The 20,359-nt window shown below is 40.7% G+C and overlaps 1 protein-coding gene across 3 annotated transcripts in view; it reads right to left on the bottom strand.

Moving 5' to 3' along the window:
* Positions 1-100: 100 nt before the first annotated feature.
* Positions 101-20,359, bottom strand: part of FSD1L (fibronectin type III and SPRY domain containing 1 like) — a 45,926-nt gene continuing 25,667 nt past the window's right edge. The window contains exons 7-14 of one of the 3 annotated variants that reach the window (XM_075138358.1): positions 16,587-16,796; positions 16,163-16,261; positions 14,319-14,445; positions 11,877-11,909; positions 7,873-7,970; positions 7,154-7,405; positions 6,208-6,296; positions 101-4,467 (exon numbers count right to left, since the gene is read on the bottom strand). In XM_075138358.1, the coding sequence (XP_074994459.1) occupies positions 4,348-4,467; positions 6,208-6,296; positions 7,154-7,405; positions 7,873-7,970; positions 11,877-11,909; positions 14,319-14,445; positions 16,163-16,261; positions 16,587-16,796 (1,028 nt within the window). In that variant the 3' untranslated portion in view covers positions 101-4,347. The remainder of the gene's footprint in view (positions 4,468-6,207; positions 6,297-7,153; positions 7,406-7,872; positions 7,971-11,876; positions 11,910-14,318; positions 14,446-16,162; positions 16,262-16,586; positions 16,797-20,359) is intronic. The other 2 variants (XM_075138359.1, XM_075138360.1) reach the window with 2 other exon arrangements.

Genomic DNA, 20,359 nt, shown 5'->3' with positions numbered 1-20,359 from the left:
GCCGGCGACGGCGGGTCCGTGGGAGAAGAGCAGCGCCCCCCGCTCCCGCCCGCAGCCCAGCCCGCCGCGGAGGAAGAGAGAACGAGGACACGTAGGCACGTCAGAGTTCAAACTTCTGTATTTATACAAAAAGCTCGCGTCACACACAAGTCAAAGACACCGAAACACCCCGCGGTCTCCAAGGCAGCGCTGCCGCTCGGCGCGGACGGCGAGAGGGCTCCTTCCTCGGGGTGCTCTCCGCAGGGGCGAGGGGCGCAGCGCTGACAGAGGGCCCCTGAGGTGCGGCCAAGTGACGGCCGGGCACATCCCGCACCGGCCGCTCGCCCGGAAGCGCCGCCGCACGGACGGGCGTGGCGGGCGATGGCACCAGGCGATGGAGGCCCCTGCTCCGCCCCGTGCGGAGGCGGTGAGGGAGGACCACATCCAGGCTTCCCCTTCCCACGGGGCACTCGGACTGCTCGGGGTAAAGTGAGGCGGGGGGGGGGGGGACAGGACGATCAACAGAACTCGTTACCCTTCTCTATCAAACCCCGCGTCACGTTCATAAGCTCTGATCCTTACCAGACTAAAAATACTGCTAAGTCAGATGCTCTTCCTGCGGGAACCAGTTGGTTTCCCCAGTCTTAATATGGAACTCTTAATATGAAACAGCAATAACACGGGAAAGTGCAAGAGGGGAGGAAACAGGATTTGTACATTAGCCTCTACTTTCTCTGCTGAGAGTATGGCTGAAGAAATAAACCTGTCATCCTCTGCCATCCATATTTGGTATCTGGAGAAGCACCTCTCACTGGCTGCTTTTAAATCATCCTTTCTGAAATTAACACCCCTTCCTCCAGTTCATACAGCTGTCCATAGAAACAATGAAAGCTACAGTTTTCTGATGCATTAAGAACTCAAGGGAACCTTCAGTTCCTCACAAGTTATTCTGAAGTTGTTTTAACTCTGAAAGACTACCAGTAATCACTATTTTAAAACAAAAAACTTTTAAATCTCATTTTGGTCATACAGAAGAAAACTCCTTTCTAGCCACCGAACAGCATCAACTCCACAGCAGCAAGGCTCAGCGAGTATCGAAGTCACCAGGCATATTATGCTTTGTGTTAACTACAGGGCAAAACTACAGACCTTCAAAAGGTCTAACCCATTGCCAAAGAACAACTGCTCCAATGCCTGACCTGGATTCCCCTAGGAAAAAGTCACCTCACAGGCTGCATGCGTCCCTCTCTAGCTGCAGTACAAACAGTGCACCAACTGCAACAAAGTATCACCAATATATTGGTACTGGACAGACACTAGCTCAGAAAAAAGGAAGAGTCTAAAAAAAATCTAAAGTGCTTAAGGCAGTTCTTCATATCCCCATTTACTAGAAACAATTGGACTAGCTGTTAGCAGCAAAAATTTGACATCTGTGCAAACTATTATATAACAAATTCATCCTTTAAGGGTAAAAAGTCACATGTTAAGTTCATCTAGGACATCAGTTAAAATAAAACTTGCAAGTCACAAGTCACAGTATGAAATACTGCAAGCTTTCTTTCAACTAAGTGTTAAAGAAAAATTACATTTTTACATTGTGCATATCAAATTTACCTTGCAGGTTGCACTACATTTTGCTAGAAAAACTTCGTCATTTAAATGCTCTTATGTAGGGTTGTAGATGACTCATGGTTCTTTCTCACTACACATTAACTTACTGTAAACATTCCCTTTCTTTCCAAAAAAGAAATTTAAATGGGAACAGTAGCTGAACACCCAAGATCAAGCCAATAACTGGGCAGCGTGAACAGGTACTAGCCTATTTCGATGTCTGTTTACCACAGTCATTCAACAGAATAAGTCTCAAAACAAGAAGCATCCATCTTAACCCTCCTCTCTCTAAACACCACCAGGGTCCAAGCATGCAAGTCTCACTCCCTCACACTGAATTCATAACAGCTGAGCCCCTAGAACTCCCAGTCAGGTATTCATTGCAGTAAAAAGGAAGGAAATGAGGAAGAAATATTTGAGATTACTACACAGACTATTTGGATAATAAACAACATCTGTAGATAATGTGTGAAACAGATTCAGACACTGTTCATTTAAGAACCATGTCACCTTCGAGTATCTTTGTTTCAAGACCCAAAAGAGTAAACTGGTAGAGGAAGGTACAGTTAAACTCAGAATTGTTTTGCACTTTCCTCTATAAAAGAGATTACAGCTAACTTTGTTCACAATGCAAATATTTAAAGGTGCTCAAGTTCCACATAAAGGGCTCAACCATCCTGTCAACTTCATGATTTCTCAAGAGAAAGAAAACTTTCTAGAGCAGGTATTAAAATTAAGAAGAAAATTCAAGTTTTCCACTGAATATCATAACCAGTTTATTACTAATTGTTTCAAGGAATTTCTCCTCCTCTTGAGAAATCTTGATGGACACAGAGGACCCATTGATACTAACAAGATTTAACATGATTAGATGGTCATGTTTTTATGGACTAAAAGACATACAGAAGAAAAAGTACTTTGGCCCTGTAGGAAAGGAGCCAATTCATGATGGACCCTATCAGCATGAATTTGAAACAGTTTTCAGGTGATATTAGGAAAATATCTTCAGTTAGGAAACAATTAATTCAAGTGTGTATCTGAAAATTATTTCTAGGGTCCTGGCCTCAATTAAAGGGAAGAAAGCAGATTTAAACAGTCTATAATACACAAGTAATTCTCATTGAAAAGTTGAGATTTTCCATGAAGAATATAACATGATATTTTTTAGCTCTCCCACTACTACGAGTCATTTGACTATTATTACTAAGCTTCCAATTAGGAGTTGAGATGATGGAACACCCAGGCTCAACATTTCACTTGATTTGTGAATGAAAAATCTACAACCACAGATCCAGAAGCAGATCGTATGTTAGTTGGCAAAGCATTTGCTCACTTTCCAGTTTTTCCTTGCCCTTACAAAAGGGGAAGATATTAAGTTGGAGGCTATAAAGAGATCCTTTAGAATATGATCCTCTGAAAGCCAGTCTCATAGCCACACATAACATGGCTAGCATGTTAAGTGTGGGGTGCTATATATAAGCTACATTTCTGCTGGATAAAGAAATCATGCAATTTTTTGCCTTCTCTGGTTATCCAGAAAGTTCCAGGAATCCTCACTATGCTAGTCAAAAGAGGCAGCAAAAATGTGTGCCTGGGCTCAGAGGATACTGCCCTATCACCAGGAATTTAGTGCCACTCCTGCTCAAAGCTTTGATATTGACACAGCTGTTTGAGAAGTCTTAGCCAGCCTTGAAGCTGGCTTGAGAAAAACCCGAAAGATGCTTTAGCAATAGCCCCCACAGCCCCATCATCTTCCCCGGGGAGATGCATTTAAATTGAACCTCACACCCTTGTTCCCAGCCTCGGCTGCATTGCAGCTTTGCTATCAGCAGACAAATATTTAATTTGTCATTTGCACCTGATGAACAATATGAATTGCTGATTATCAGAATCCAATTAGAATAATGCCACAAAACTGGAAAGCCAAGAGATAACTCAAAATTAAGAGCTTCTGAGAGAGCAGTACCATGCTGTAGTTTTTTAGAAAGCTCTGGATTTTTGGTTCTGAACCTCTTACCTAAAGACCTCCTAGCTCAATGGCTGGGTATCATAATCCATCTTCACTGAGGACATAAGAATGTTTTTAAATACCTTTAAATTTTTACATTTTCTGTAATTTGTGATAAATGGGAGCCAAACTCTAAATACATGATATTTAAATGAGTTATTAATGGGAAATAGGAGGATTTTGTATCAGAAAAAAAATAGCAGACTGCTCTTACTGTTTCTTCATATCAGGCCTACAACTTCTTATAATATTATTTTGAAATCATATTGCTGTGATATTTTGCCAGGCTAGGCTCGCAAATCAATATTCTTTTGAAATCCATGTTTGATATCACAAGTTCTAATGGGAAGCCCAGTAATAATAAAATACATAGTAAATCATGTTAGGAGAGCTAAGAAAATGGTACTTGTTTTATTCTTCATAGAAAAATAATATTCATAACAAAATTAATATTCAAGCCCATAACAAAATGCTTACATACAGTATTAGAAAAGTACATAGTTACAGCTCTTATTTCTCCACTTATTTTTCAAATAGGCAACAGTTCAGTTTTCTGTCTGACATTTCTGTCTGGATTCACAGTAGGTTCCTAACACTTTAGCCCCAAACCTTTGCACTATCAAGTACCCAGGCCTTAAACAGCAGTAGGTAGCAAACCCAGTTTAATCCAATGCTCCCAAGCTTCTGTGAGTAGCAGCTACACAGAAAAAAAAAAAACATTCAGCAATAGAAGTGTTTAATAGACATTACTAGGCCATATTGTTTAGGCTGCTTGCTGAACCACTCAATCCATTTTCACTTTTCTGGAGTGTTTGCACAGCACTTGGCACCTGCAATCCAGTACTCACTGTAAGCCCACCACACCAGATCTAAGGGAGGAAAAAAAAAAAATCAATATTCTGAACATTATGAAGCATCTACATCTCTTTTCTCCCATTCCACAAAGGAACTAACACAAAACTTATCCTGCAGACGCATGTCTTCTCTCTTGCTCTCTAGTCACAGCACTCTATAAAACATTCTAATCACACAGAAGCTTCACATACTATGCTTTATGATTAAGTCTATAACCAAGTCTAAGATCTAATACTAAAAGTCTTGCTCCTAATAGGAAAACTTCTTTGAAGACCAATGTGCTAGTAGTAACTACTTAGAATGACAATGAAGAGCAATACTATGGTCCAGTACCTGAAAGCACCGCTTAGTTTTAGTATGACATGGCAGAATTGTGTCAAGGTAAACATAGTACAAAAAAAAAGTTGAGAAGCTTCAGGGGCACAGGTGCCAGTGACCTCTATTCTACAACTGAGCTACATGAAAGAATGTTATCTCCATGTTTGTGAATAAATTTGAGAGCTGTAATTAAGTAGCTTGTCATTTTTATTTTAACTGTTTTTAAGTAGTGTCTGTAAGACTGCTACCACAGTACTAGGGGCTGTATGAGATGCAGACTAATGGGCTAAAGTGTGGTAAGCAAATGTCTCCTTGGATTGCCTTAGGAACTGACTTAATGAGTCAGCCTTAGGAAAGCTAGAGGGATGACTAACACATGTATCCCAACAGTTTGAAGCTATTCTGTTCCCCGTATGTTGAAAAGGATCAGTAAGGCAATTTGCTTGGTAACCTCCAAATAAATAGCTATTAAAAATCTAGACTCCTATTGTCAGTACATCTAGCTAACAGTAGAATTTGTGAAAGGAATTCTGTCTGATAAAAGTGAAAAATCAGGCGTTTGGAAATGCTAGATGTAAGGCTGCCTGGGCAAGTTACTACTTTTCCATTCCTTCTCCATGCCCAAAAGAAGAACTACTTTATTAATTGGCCTAATCACACTTGAAAATTACCATGCTGTTCTTCCTATGGGCTGAATTACAAGAGGCTAGAGGTCAGTGCCTAGGCAGCTGAGTTGTTAGTATGAACCAGTATGAATCCTCCAGATTCCTAAGCTTTCCCAGACCCATACCCTACTCCCAAAGGATGATGCACTTGATGGCACCTTGTAACGCAGTGGAGGCCTCCAAATCTAGTTACTCAAACAAATTACTTAAATCATTAAAGGAAAACCAATACACAGTAACTAATCCTTTTCCTGTGCATTTTTTGCAAGGTTTGAGTCTTTAGAATTGCAGCAAGTTTCCACTGATTAGCTTAGAGCCACAAAAAAGTTATGCAGACCAGTGAAATGACTGGCAAGAAAATCCCACTGAGCTTTTAAAGATTTGAAAGCTAGAGTCTCATATCTCAGAAGGAAGCACCTGGTGGTGTTCTGTCTCATGACACCTGCTCTGACAGCTCGCAGCATCTTGGGCTCCTATCTGCATCAGTTCCAGTCAATTATTGTAGCTGGCTCATCAGCTATCGGAATGTGCTATTATGATTTACCCTACGAAAATTTAATGACTGTTATTTCCATAGCTGACACATCAGCAGAGTTCTATTGGAGTGCTATTATAAGTGCTACATGAAATCAAAAAGAAAAGAGTCAAACATTTTTAAAAGTCATCAGTCAGCCAAAAACGGTGCTCCAGTTTCCTCCTTCAAAAAACAATTAAGTCTTCAGTAAACTAAATTCAGTGCTAGAAACTGAACAAAATTTTATAGATACTGACCATGAACCCTGGTAATAATGGTTGGGTAAACCTTGTTCTGAAGGTGTGTAACCGCTCCTTCGAGTTTGCATTATAAAATACGAGTTGACCTAAAAGAGGCAGAAAATAAGTTGAAATACATGTTTAAATGCTATTGCTGTGTAACTTTTTGTAAAATTGATTCCTTTCCAGGGAAAGGTTTCCAGAACACACTAAATGCAGACCACAGGACTGAAAAATTCTCAGTTAGTAGCTCTGTCACATAGATGAACCTGGGTTATTTGACATTACAAGCACTATTACACAAACAGCTCTGGGCCTTATTTTCATAAGAGGCTATCCTGGTTTCATCTGGGATAGAGTTAATTTTTTTTCCTACTAGCTGGTATACTGCCGTGTTTTGGATTTAGGATGCGAATAATGTTGATAATACGCTAATGCTTTAGTTGTTGCTAAGTAGTGTTTACACTAGTCAAGGACCCTTCAGCTTCCCATGCTCTACCAGGTGCACAAGAAGCTGGGAGGGAGCACATCCAGGACAGCCAACGGGGTATTCCATACCATATGGTATCATGCTCAGCATATAAAGCTGGGGGAAGAAGAAGGAAGGTGGGACGTTCAGAGTGATGGCGTTTGTCTTCCCAGTACACATGATGGAGCCCTGCTTTTCTGGAGATGGCTGAACACCTGCCTGCCGATAGGAAGTAGTGAACGAATTCCTTGTTTTGCTTTGCTTGCATGCACGGCTTTTGCTTTACCTATTAAACTGTCTTTATCTCCACCCACAAGTTTTCTCACTTTTACTCTTCTGATTCACTCCCCCATCCTACCGGGGCAGAGTGAGCAAGCGGCTGTGGGGGGCTTAGTTGCCGGCTGGGGTTAAACCACAATAGAGACTATATCAATCTGGAAGTAACATACTACTTTAGCTAAGTTTTTAGCTAAATCTCATAAGGTTATAACTTACCTCCATCAAAGTCACAGTATACTCCTATTCTGTCTGGAACAGGTATATCTAGAGTCTTGCTTTTATTATTATGTTTTGCTGAAAATGTGGTTTGCAGCCAGTTGTTGATATGGATGCACCAGCTTGAATTAGTCTTTCCCAGCTGGTCAAATTTCCCCAGGTTTCTGTATGTTACTCCCACGCTGTAGGATTTGCAGTCCTTCTGGGCTCTCACCTCCCAGTAATGCTGTCCACTTTCAACAGCAGTGTCTCCTACCAAAAAATACATTTAGTTGCTATAATTAAGCGTACCTTACAATGCTTGCTTCCTTATAGGCATTAGTGATGTCTTCTGTTTTTATTTTAAGGCGAAGACTTAGAAATACAAAAATCTGAACTATAAGGAACAAAAAAATTAATGTACAAGAAAATAGAATATAAATATAAACCAGAATGAGACAGTTTTTACTTACATCCATTGAGACAAGATACATTTAACATCAATTCACATTTAATAACAGTGAACGTCTGTCACTAAGAGCTTTGTAACGAAGAGCTCCGACAGACTTGAAGACACTTGCTGTAGCACAAAATTCTGCTGTTATACAGGCAAAACTACCCCTGTGCAGGGCAGCATCAAGTACACCGCCTTGAACAACCACAAATTTTCCCTCAAATTCTTACCTAATCTGCCCTTCCACAGCATTACACCTCTAACAGAAGTAAAAAGTTCATCTTACCCAACACTGTATATGATTCACCAGTAAAACGATCTCTGCTACCCCTCACTGAGGATCTTGTGCTAATAGATGTCCTCTTTGGAGACGGTGCACCACTTCTAAGAAGAAATGAACCATTCAAGATTTGGACGCAATTACAGAAATCCACACTCAAACAAGTTTTCCCGAGTCAATTAGGGTGCAATAAACATACATAAGCTACTGCAATGACACATTAGTTCAGCCACTTCACACCTCTAACAGTATGCATGCAAAATAACTGAGAGAAAAGAGATAACAGCCAGAAAAAATACAAGACATTGTAAAAAACAAACTCAGAGGCAGCTGAGAAAGGAAACAGCAAAAAAAAAGCAGATGTGTGGCACATGGTTTGAACAAACGCCTGCATAAAACAATGCTTTGCCTATACTATGCAGAACCTTAGAGAATTAGAGAATTCATGTTCCTGGTTTTCCACAGATGATTTCTAATAAGTCCTGTAGATCAGCTACAACAATCAGATAAATATGAATACACTGCTGATATTCAATGCCAAAATGCCTAATTTTCACTAGAATTTAAATATCAGTGAATGGGAAAATAACATCAGTTGTGCTAAAGGTAAGGTTTTTCAGCACATGTATGGCTTGTATATGCAATGACTGAAATCCCAGGAAAAAGTATAACCCAATGAAGAATGAAAGGAATGAAGCTGTAATAATTTATTTCAAAATACACAGACTGAATATGACACAAAACCCAAGGGTGTCAAATCTAAACACAATTTGTTTTAAAAAAAAGAAGAGAGACTTCAAGAGTTTAACAGATCACAACTTTCCTCAAAAAAAAAATCAAACACCAAAAATATATTGAAGGGTGGGGATTTTATTTGATTATATTAACTCTATCATAGAGACTACAGAAAAGAAAATTGTGTCACAACATATTGGGCTAAGAAGCACATAGCAAGTCCTCAAGAATCATTACAAAATTTAAGTCTAATCCCAATCAAGAAAGGCTTAGACTTTCTAATCATTCTTTTCAAAAGCATTCTCAGGAAGCAATAGCAAAATAAATGAAGACACACTTTGCTCTGGAGAATATTCTAATGAGGAATCTTCTAATGAGGAATCAGTTGCATAAAAGAATAATTTTAACCTAATGAGGTTTTCAAACGTTTTATTTTACCTCGGTTATGCCCTCAAAAATAATCCCTAGCAATTTAACCATTAACCGAAACAAACGCTATTTGCAAGTTACAGTGAATATTAAACCTTAGCAGCCAGGGAATCACATCTGGTTATTATTTTAAAGGCAATCAGTAGCAAAGAATTTTAACTCCTCAGAAATAGCTATGCAGTTTGCAATTTACAGTTTAATTTCATTTTTAAAGTACAAAATAAGTCTCTGAAATACACGTGAGAAGTCATTTTCAAATCCTCATTCTCTGTAGTCTGTCATAGATTAGTCTTAGAACAGTTACCACACACAAAAGAAAGTTCTCTCCAACTTCTCCTTCAGCTACGATTTGGTGAAGCTAATTGCTACTTAAATGTCCACTATGCAGTGAAGTTTAGCTTGTTTCCTTTCTGATTCATTCAATAATGATTTCAAGTTTTCTGGAATTGTCCTCAAATACCATTTATAAAGGCTTAGAAAATGTCCCTTTTGCCTAATACCTTCATTAAAATAAAGTGACATGGGAATGAAAAGCTGAGTGGTATTAAGCTGTCATACACAAGTATGCTAGGATCTCTGGTTCATCTTCATGACTAAGTTTGTTTTATTCCAGTTACAGAAGTCTACAAGAAACCACTGATGAAAAGGTTGTCTACTTTAGCATCACCATTTAACATATAAATTTGCCAGTACTGATCAGAAGACAGCTAAGTTCTAAATTGCTTGCAAGAGTTAGATGAAGGGTGTAGGTGTATATTGTGCAGGTGTACCACATCAAATGCTTTTGAACTTTGTTCACATGGAGGAAGCTGTAGTTTACTTACCAAAGAAAAAGGTAACAAGTGATAGCATGAAAAGAAAGCAAAGCCAAGAATTAAAGCATAATTTCAGGGGGAACCACCACCCTTTGCAGATTCCAACCTGCTTCAAGTGCATCAGAGATCATTCACTCACACTTCCAACAAAAGCTGCTGAAATTTTTCTATTAGATTCAGTATAAATGAGTTATGCAGAAAGCAATGTGGCCATTTAGAGAATCACCATTAGAAAAATGCAGGTGCTTCGCTAGTATTTTCTCAAAGTTAGGAAGACATTCAAGGGTCCTCAATATCATTTATTTTGTTCAAGTCTTCTGTAAATGGCCGCTGCATGTGCTTCGTCCACTCAAAATCTAACAGCCTTTAACAGTTCAGACAATGCCATTAAATTTTTGGCATAACAGTTTGAAAAAACAGTTGGTTTTTTTTTTCTTAAGTCTCCCTTCCCATAAGAAAAGGCAGGAAATTTTATAGTAGGAAGTCAGTTTGGTGCCCATTTTCCAATACAGCACAGTCTTCATTAGCTAGTATAGTAACTGATGCATTCCTTCCACTATTCAGTGACCAGATATTCTGATCTTATGGTTAGGATTGTTGCCTACAACACTGTAGTTAGTCTCAGTTTTCTTTTCCATTTCAGCAAATAAAACATATTCCAAGCAATATGTATTCTCTTTTGGAGAAGAAAGGTCAACAAGGGATATCAGAAGTTATCCAGAGGCTTTTTTCTAGTTTAATAAATATGTTACAGATCATTAAGCATTTTATGGCTATCATGTCTTTCCAACCCTTGAAAGCTGCACACTTGATGTTTAAAACAACCATACTGCAACTTTTTCTATCCACTATGGAGCTAGCTTCAAATTTTTCCTCTAATGCAGACAACTTGACACAGATACTCTTAACAGGGAACAAAAGCCTCCTACAAGAATCAAAGCTCATCTAAATCTTCTGCTAGAAAAGGTCAGCCTGAGGTGCACAGTTGAACACATGACCGTGTCCTTCTACCAACGCAAAGGCCAGACGAGGGAAGTTCTTTACTGACAACTACAAAGACAGACCAAGGTATAAGATTCTCAGAGTCTGTTGAGCAAGTAGCGATATCTCCAAGACAGTTTTAAAACTTAGTTTAGCAGAAATTGATATGCTTTGTTTAGTAGAACTATCGACACTGCAGAGCTTCAACAAGAGCTTGTTTTGCCTATACAAACTTTTCTTTACTGCCGATCTCAAGCCAAAGATCTATGCACCTAATGGGTGAATACAGAGGAGTAAAACCTACAAAAAATAAGGTACCTGGGCATTTGTTTTGGTCCCACAACTTCTAAACCAGTGAAAAAGAGCAAGAGAGCAAGAACAGGAGAAGTAATTTCTCAAATGGGAGTTTTATTAGAAAAATGAATAGGAGAATATTTTAGCTGCCTTTACATATCAAAAAGAGGCTCTCATTTGAACAATTGGTTCTGCAAGTAGAATTGCCATGAAGCTTTTTACACAAGCCATCAGGCTAAACTTCATCCTCTTTGAAAGTGTAAGAACACTTATTTCTTTTCCTCTGATGTCTAGTAACAGCTATAGCACAGGTTCAGAGGCAAAAGGGTTTTCAGATTCAAAAATTAGAACAAAAAAATTATTTCAAAGTTCTCAGAAAGGAACTCTTTACTGCATTTGTAAAAAAATTAGTGTGCCATCATGTGCTAGAAGGTTAAGTAAGCATCAATATATCTGTAAATAACAGGGATCTTTGTATCAACACTAGAATATATAATGCTCTTCCAACCATTGCAAATCAGTCTCCCACACACTAGGACGCATCCTTCCAGGACGACTGTTTTCTAGTCACTAGAAAATACATACATAATCTCTATAAATCCAAATTAAACTTCAAAATAATTTTTAAAAGCATATGTGTACTGTTACTGATAAAGGCTATTAGATTTATTTCTCACTGCATCAAGCAAAGGAAAGTAGCATAGGCTCCCAACAAAACTAGGTGCTAGATCCTAGGAATAAGAGATATATTATCACCTTTTATTGCTCTTCAGCAGAGGATTCTGACCACTGTCAACAGAAATTAGTTATTAAACAACTGTTCTATTACTACAACAAATTATCCCCATTTTTAAGATGCCACTAAAACTTATTCTACCATGCTTCTGGCAGTATATGCCTATAGGGAAGGTATTTGTTCATAAATTATCTCAAGCGGTGCTCTTTATACCAAAAAGCACATGTTGGAAGTCAATTGTCTTCAAGGAAGAAGTAGCCAGCTCTGTGGATAAGAGAAGAGCAATGGACACTGTTCACACCTTGACTTCAGCAAGGCTTTTGACCCATTCCCACACAGTATTCCCAAACCTCAAGAGGTGAGATATAGACTGGGTAGTGGGCCATAAGCTGTGTACAGAAACAGCTGAACACCAGGCTCACACCTGTGTATAGTGCCCTCCAGATGACAGCGCCCCACACAATAGGACAGGCTGGGGGACAACTGAGGGAAGAGCAATTCTGCAGAAAAGCAGCTGGGAGTCTTGGTGGACAACAGGAACTGACAACAAGTGGACAACAACAGTAGACAACACACTGCACTGTGCCCTTGCAGCAGGGGTGGCCAACCACAGCCTGGGCTGTAGCAGCAAGGCAGCAACCAGGAGGTCAAAGGCAAGCTACTGTTCCTCTCTATTTGGCACCTGTCAGACTGAACCTCAAGTCCTGTGTCCAGGTCTGGGCTCCTCAGGACTATACACTAACATAGAGCAAGTCCAGTGGAGGGCCAACAACACAATTAAGGGACTGGAGCACAGGAAGACAACTGGGTTTGCTCAGCCTCAGGAAGACAAAAGCTAATTGCTGTCTTTAAGGACGTAACAGGAAGGTACAGAGAAGATCGAGCCAGGCTTTTCTCAGAGGGGTGCATACTGACAGCTGAGAGGCAGCTGGTACTCATTGCACCACAGGAAATTCCTCCCCTCCCATGAAGGTGGCCTGGAATAGAGGCCCAGAGAGTTAACACGTTCTTCATCCTTGGATATATTCAAGGCTCAGCCAGAGTAGGCTGATCTAATGATGTTCTTCCAACTGTATTTATTCAGTGATTCTGAATAGCACACATCTAATCGCCTAACTCTCAACAGTCTACCAAGAATTCTGTTGAAGTTACTTAAGTACTTTTCCTAGATGAAAATAGTTGGTAAATATGTTTAGGGCTACATTTTTACAACAGTTATGTTCCATTATCTGTTATCTTTTGCTATCTGGTTTGTTTTATTGGTACGTTTTCCTCACCAATGAGGGTTATGAGATAACAAATTTAAACACTGCCTAGAGTACCGATTTTATTTAACCTTAGCTTTTTCAAAAGACAAAGCAGCCAGCTTGCTCTTTATTTTTTATAGTAGAAAAGCTCTCTGCTCACCAGTACTGACCTGCAACACTACTAAACATAGAATTACATCAGTTGCTTGCTGACATTTACCTTATCTACTGTACTGTGTTTACATGACAAGGTTTTGGTAGCAGGGGGGCTGCAGGGGTGGCTTCTGTGACAACACACCAGAAGCTGCCCCCACGTCAGACGAAGCCAGTGCCAGCTGGACCCGCCGCTGGCCAAAGCTGAAGCAATCAGCAATGGTGGTAGTGCCTCTGTGATAACATATTTAAGAAAGGGTGAAAACTGCTGCGCAAGAGTAGCTGGGAGAGAGGAGTGAGAATATAGCCACCCTGCAGCCTGTGGAGGACCCCACACCAGAGCAGGGGGATATGCCCTGAAGGAGGCTACAGCAGACTACTGGCAGGACCTGTGGCTCCGTGTGGGACCCCCACTGCAGCAGTCCGTTCCTGAAGGACTGCACCCCGTGGAAAGAACCCATGCTGGAGCAGCTTGTGAAGGACTGCAGCCCGTGGGAAGGGCCCATGTTGGAGCAGTTCATGAAGGACTGCAGCCTGTGGGTGGGACTCCACGCTGCAGCAGGGGAAGAGTGTAAGGAGGAAGGAGCAGCAGAGACAACACACAATGAACCCACCACAACCTCTGTTCCCCGTCCCCCTGCACTGCTCACAGGAGGTGGAGAAGTCAGGAGTGAAATGGAGCCTGGGAAGAAGGGAGGGGTGGGGGGAAAATATTTTAAGTTCTTAGTTTTCATTATCCTACTCTGACTTTTGATTGGCAATAAAGTAATTTAAATTTCCCAGCTCAAGTCTAGTTTGCCTGTGACAGTAATTGCAGAGTGATCTCCCACTGTCCGGTTGAGAAGGGGAAGCAACAGAGCAGCTTGGTGGGCACCTGGCAGCTAAGCAAGGTCAACCCACATCTACAAGCTATTTCAGTACCCTGAATGATACTTTAGCAAATGTATTTTTAAAATCCTCTTTAATGATTAAGACACATTTTTAATAGCTTCCATAAACAGCCTCCGCATCTGTGTGACAGGGGAAGGGAAATAAAATTAAAGTTTCTTCCAGAGTTCTTACCTGCTTTTATTTTCCTTCCCTTTTATTTTTTCTTGGCCTTTGCCTCCAGTAGGATCCCATTCAACATAGGTATCTTCAACTTTCAAGTTCAGATGAGACGAAGTACTGTCCAAATGGAACACCAATGCTGGTCAAGACAAAATGGAAAACAGTGCAATGGTATAATGCTCTCTCCCAACAATGGCTATTCATAGAAAACAACAGAAACAGTAGTAAAATTGTAGCAGAGCAACTATTTGACTTAATAGAAACATTAGGTTTTTAGTCTGATGCTTGTAATCAAGGCAAGGAGCCTTTTAAATAAAGCCCAACTATCTACCTTCAGTGCATAGGTTACATCAAAGTAAGTTTTTTCACGTCTATAATATTGCAGCATCAGCAATTAAATTCAGCTAATGCTTTCTGCTAGTCACAGCCTCCTCCCTAGATTCTTACAATCATGAATGATTTAAAAAGGTATGCTTATTTTCCATGCTCTGCAGCACTGATTCTCCAACAAGGTGTTTATGATTAATAAGGATTGCAAACTTGGAGAATACTAAATTGACAGGGTTGCACATACAGGCAGACAGAGTTGAACTGTGAAGTCAACTGCAGATACAAAAACAGTAGAGGATGCACGCAACTAGAAGAGACTTGGTATTTGTTGCAGCCAAGTCCTTCATCCAAAAAACCAAAACTAACACAACATGCCAGGTTCCCTAAAGATGTTTATTTACAGACTATTCTGTAAGGGTCCCAATACCATCAGATATTATAGTCTGATTCTGAAAGAAAGTATACTGAGATTAAGAGTTTAGAGCTCAACAGTACACAAGTCTAAAAACCAATAAGGTAAGCACATGGATGAGGATACTGAGTTTCTATGGGCTGATTATTAAAGAAAGTGAACTAAATGTTCACACAGAAATAACGAAAACATGGGAAGCATAATAACTGCCCAAACAATCAAAATCAGAATTATTTTTCTGGTACTGGAGTAAGGAATATAAGTTACTGTTAATGTATACTATGTATCTGACAATGACTGTTGCTTAAGATCATTAAAATAGTTTTAGAAAAGTTACCAGAATGCCCATCAGCTCATTCAAATTGCATATAGCTTTGTTTTTATGAAGTAACATTCACAAGTAACAGAATTTATATTTTAATTATCCAGTTCATATGAGTCATTTTGCCCTTTACACTACAGACTTGGCTATAATTAAAGCCTCAGGATCATTATCTCCACCATAATAGTAACATCACTTGCAAGAAATTTTTCTTCTAGTTTATTTACAAAGCTATGTTAGGAAGCCACCATCCTCAGACCAACTGATTTCTAACACAATGACTTAGTAACTTTAGCAATTTGGAGCTGCCTTTTTTTTTTTTAATATTGACAGTGATTAGAATCTACAGCTACAAAGTCAAAAAATTCTTTTCAGCACCTTCTGTTTACAGAAAGCTATTACCTGTCACATGCTAAGTACCAATAACCAGCCAGCTACAACTGTTCAGAGGCCCTAAGAGTCCTACCAATGCTCAGCACAACATTCATCTTCTCTTGCTATATGTTGGCATGATGTAGCAGCACGTAATACTGTCAAAACAACCAATATCAAGTTGTGTTGGAGAAAGTTACATCACTACCTCATTTTTAGTGTCTGACTGCTAAGAGGCCAGTTTTGTGCCAATAAGCTTCTTAATCCTTTACAGAAATGGTTGTTTTCCTTTTCACTTAGGACGCATGTTTCAGCAGTGCTCATGCAGAAGCAGACTTAATATACCAGTTCATATATGAAGGCAGAACAGTAAGTGCAGCGGTTTCACTACATCTAAGGCTAGAGTCTTTCCAATTTTACCTTTGGTTTCCAGAGTCACAGGATCAGAGTATTCCCCTGCCACAGCTTTGTTGCAAGCTTGTACTCTAAGGTTCATGTATTTTGTGTCAAATTTCAGACCTAAAAAGTAAATGTTTAGAAATTTGAATTGATATTAATTACTGACAATTTTTACAAGACTAAGATCTGTTCCATGTAGCTGTCTTCCATTTATCTCAATCTGCAAAAAACAAGCTTAAGTATCAGTGTGAACTTCATTTAACACGATTTTTTACAAAACCTCAAAACCAAAATAAAAGGCAGAGCCATTATTGTACAAAGCACCCAAGACTAATGTGAAACAATGGAAGCTTCTTTACATACAGGAAAATAGGTATTTTGCAAAACTTCCAAGCACAGAGAGCTATATCAATACTCTTAGTTTTGAAGTATAAAAAAACTTTACCTGATAATGTATATTCAGTAGCTTTAATATAGTCTATCAGTTCCCAACGTTGTTCATCTTTCACTCGAGGAAGCCCATCAAAGTTAGTTTTCCTATACTCCAGCACAAAATGATCAATCCTGCTGTCTTCTTCAGGCATTCTCCATGATACTGTTATGCAGTTATCAGCAACCAGACACGCTGCTAGATCTATCTCTGGAGCTTTAGGGACTGCAGAAAGACAAACACACAGATCAGTTTAAAAAGAATGGACTGAATATTAATTTATTCTCCTTGGATTTATAGTTAAGAAGTTGCCCTTGGCCCAGGAATACTCATTCCTTTTAGAGAATCTATTTGATTAGCAAAGCACAATAAAAGACTAGGCATATCACTTTCACTTAACACGCATTTTACAAAATGAAAAATACGCATTACCTCTAAAGTGAGCATTTGCATCACATTTTCCAGACATTTGTTTAGTCAGTAAGTTGGGCTGATGCCCTTCTGGAAGCAGTAAGAAGGACATGCTAGAGTAGAGTGGACTTACAATTATGAACCTGCGTTTAGAATAACACTACACAGGAAGAACATTAAGAAGCAAACTTTTATTTCTGGGTCTTTGGAAGGTTAAGGACAGCTGCAGCCCTCTCACAGTATCACTTAAGTTTACTTCCATCACTACAGACAACTAACAGTGTAATAGTTTCCACTAACCAGTCAGCAGTTACCTAGTTTTCTTTTTTTTTTCATCCTTTGTCTTGAAACAAGGGGAAAGAATTCCTAAGATTCACTAAAGAAAAGACTGGTGTTTTGTTTATAGACAATATAAGTCTATTTCCATGAAATCAAAGAGCACTTAAGTCACTGGAAAATGTTTTTTGAAAGACAGCATTTATATACTCTTCATAGTGTCCAAAGCACATTCAAGGAAGACTTTTGCTGGAGGAAGTGAAAAAGACATTTTATTGTTTGCAGTTTTTGGAGGAAGGATCTGCAAAAGCTTTTCCTTTGTTTCAGCATTCACAAAAGCTTGAAATAGATATAAAAGTGGTTTGCAAGTCAATGTATCAAGCAGGAACATCAAAAAAGTACATTCTGATGCATCTGTGGAACTGATAGACCTACAGATTGTTTGTCAAAAATCATCCCTTTTCATAACACTAAACCCTTAACTGTGTTGTTCTGTACAGTTATGTCCCAGTGACCAAGTCCTAATTACATACAGATTGCCTTTATGCAGCTGAAACAACTATTTTTTGAACAGATTGTTAGTCATGATTCCCTTCACAATGACTGATGACAATCAGCATCACATTAATTATGGTTCAGTGTCGTGGTTTAACCCCAGCCAGCAAAAATAAACGCCACGCAGCCGCTCGATCACCCCCCCCCCCGGTGGGATGGGGGAGAGAATTGGGAGGGCACAAGTAGGAAAGCTCCCGGGTTGAGATAAAAACAGTTTAATAATTGAAATAAAACTAAGTAGAACAGTAATAATAACAATGAGAACAACAACAATAACAGAATACACAAAGCAGGCAATGCACAACAGAACCGCTCACCGACCGCGTGTCACGAACGGGGGGCGAGCCCCCCCACACACCTGGTTTGTATACTGCGCATGATGTCACATGGTATAGAATACCCCATTGGCCAGCTGGGTCCACCACCCCGGCTGTGCTCCCCCCTCCCGGTGCAAGCATCACCCAGCAACAGCCAAAGCATCAATGGGCCATCAACGCTCCTTTCACACCGAACCCAAAACACAGCACACCCCCCAGGCTACTGGGAAGAAAGTTAACCCTGTCCCAGCTGGAACCAGGACAATATCCACCCCTTAGTCTATACCATCTACATCATGCCCAGGTCTCACATTTTCCCATACATTCCAATTAGTCACCGCTACTTTTCCCTGCCTTTTGATATATACACACACAGATATCATTCCCTTAGTCCATGGGCCATCCCTCTAAAACGTCCGTTGAGTTCATGTAGTCCATGACTTCGGGTTCCACCTGTCGTAACAGTCTTGCAGGGCAGGAGAGATGGTGTGTGGTGTGGGACTGTTGCATGCGGAGGCCAGTTCTGGGCGCTCGTCTGGTTCTATCATTGTTGCACCTTGCTCAGTTTCATCGGTGTTCATCCTAAATTAATCTGGGTGATTCTTACTGTAATACTGTTAATATGGCATATGGTAACCATAAAAGTGATGACATACAGTACTATGTAATAACTAACATCGTACAATCCAGTTCATTGGCTATTTTCACCCAAAATTAAATCCCCCTGAGGTACACACCGGACTTCCCCATCCTTTCTCATCACCCACCAAGTGCACCCAGGTCCTTGAGCAAAAGCAATCCCACGGATGGGTTTTCCCTTGCCAGAGGCAGGAGCAACCCAGACCGTCTTCCCCAGCATATTTCTCATATGCACGACAGGGACTTTATCCCCCTCTACAGCACGTAAGGGTTTGGACTGGGCAGGGCCAGCTCGAGTGACAGATCCCCTGGTGTTCACTAACCAGGTGGCCTTTGCTAAATGTGTGTCCCAATGCTTGAATGTCCCACCACCCATTGCCCTCAGTGTTGTCTTTAGCAGCCCGTTGTATCGTTCAATTTTTCCGGAGGCTGGTGCATGGTAGGGGATGTGATAGACCCACTCAATGCCGTGCTCTTTGGCCCAGGTGTCTATGAGGGTGTTTCGGAAATGAGTCCCGTTGTCTGACTCAATTCTTTCTGGGGTGCCATGTCGCCACAGGATTTGCTTTTCAAGGCCCAGGATGGTGTTCCGGGCGGTGGCATGGGGCACAGGGTATGTTTCCAGCCATCCTGTGGTTACTTCCACCATGGTGAGCACATAGCGCTTGCCCTGTTGGGTTTGTGGGAGCGTGATATAATCAATCTGCTAAGCCTCCCCATATTTATACTTCAACCATCGTCCTCCATACCAAAGAGGCTTTACTCGTTTGGCTTGCTTGATTGCAGCGCATGTTTCACATTCATGGATAAGCTGTGCAATAGTGTCCATGGTCAAGTCCACCCCTCAATCACAAGCCCATCTATATGTTGCATCTCTCCCTTGGTGGCCTGAAGTGTCATGGGCCCACCGAGCTATAAATAATTCACCCTTATGTTGCCAGTCCAGATCTACCTGAGCTACTTCAATCTTGGCAGCCTGATCACCTGTTGGTTGTTTTGATGTTCTTCAGTGGCCCGACTCTTGGGTACGTGAGCATCTACGTGACGTACTTTTACAGCCAGGTTCTCTACCCTGGCAGCAATATCTTGCCACAATGCGGCAGCCCAGATGGGTTTACCTCTGCGCTGCCAGTTGTTCTGCTTCCACTGCTGCAACCACCCCCACAGGGCATTTCCCACCATCCATGAGTCAGTATAGAGATAAAGTACTGGCCATTTTTCTCGTTCAGCAATGTCCAAGGCCAGCTGGACGGCTTTCACCTCTGCAAACTGACTCGATTCACCTTCTCCTTCAGCAGTTTCTGCAACTTGGCGTATGGGACTCCATACCGCAGCCTTCCATCTCCAATGCTTTCCCACAAGGCGACAGGACCCATCCGTGAACAGGGCATATTGCTTCTCGTTTTCTGGTAGTTTGCTATATGGTGGGGCCTCTTCAGCACGCGTCACCTCCTCCTCTGGGGATATTCTGAAATCTTTGCCTTCTGGCCAGTTCGTGATCACCTCCAAGATTCCTGGGCGACTGGGGTTTCCTATTCGGGCCCGTTGTGTGACCAGTGCGACCCACTTACTCCACGTAGCATCGGCTGC

Source organism: Calonectris borealis, chromosome Z (assembly GCF_964195595.1).
Source record: "Calonectris borealis chromosome Z, bCalBor7.hap1.2, whole genome shotgun sequence".
Lineage (NCBI taxonomy): Eukaryota > Metazoa > Chordata > Aves > Procellariiformes > Procellariidae > Calonectris > Calonectris borealis.
Note: the sequence above shows the minus strand (reverse complement) of the source record. Positions and strands in the feature narration are given on the sequence as shown.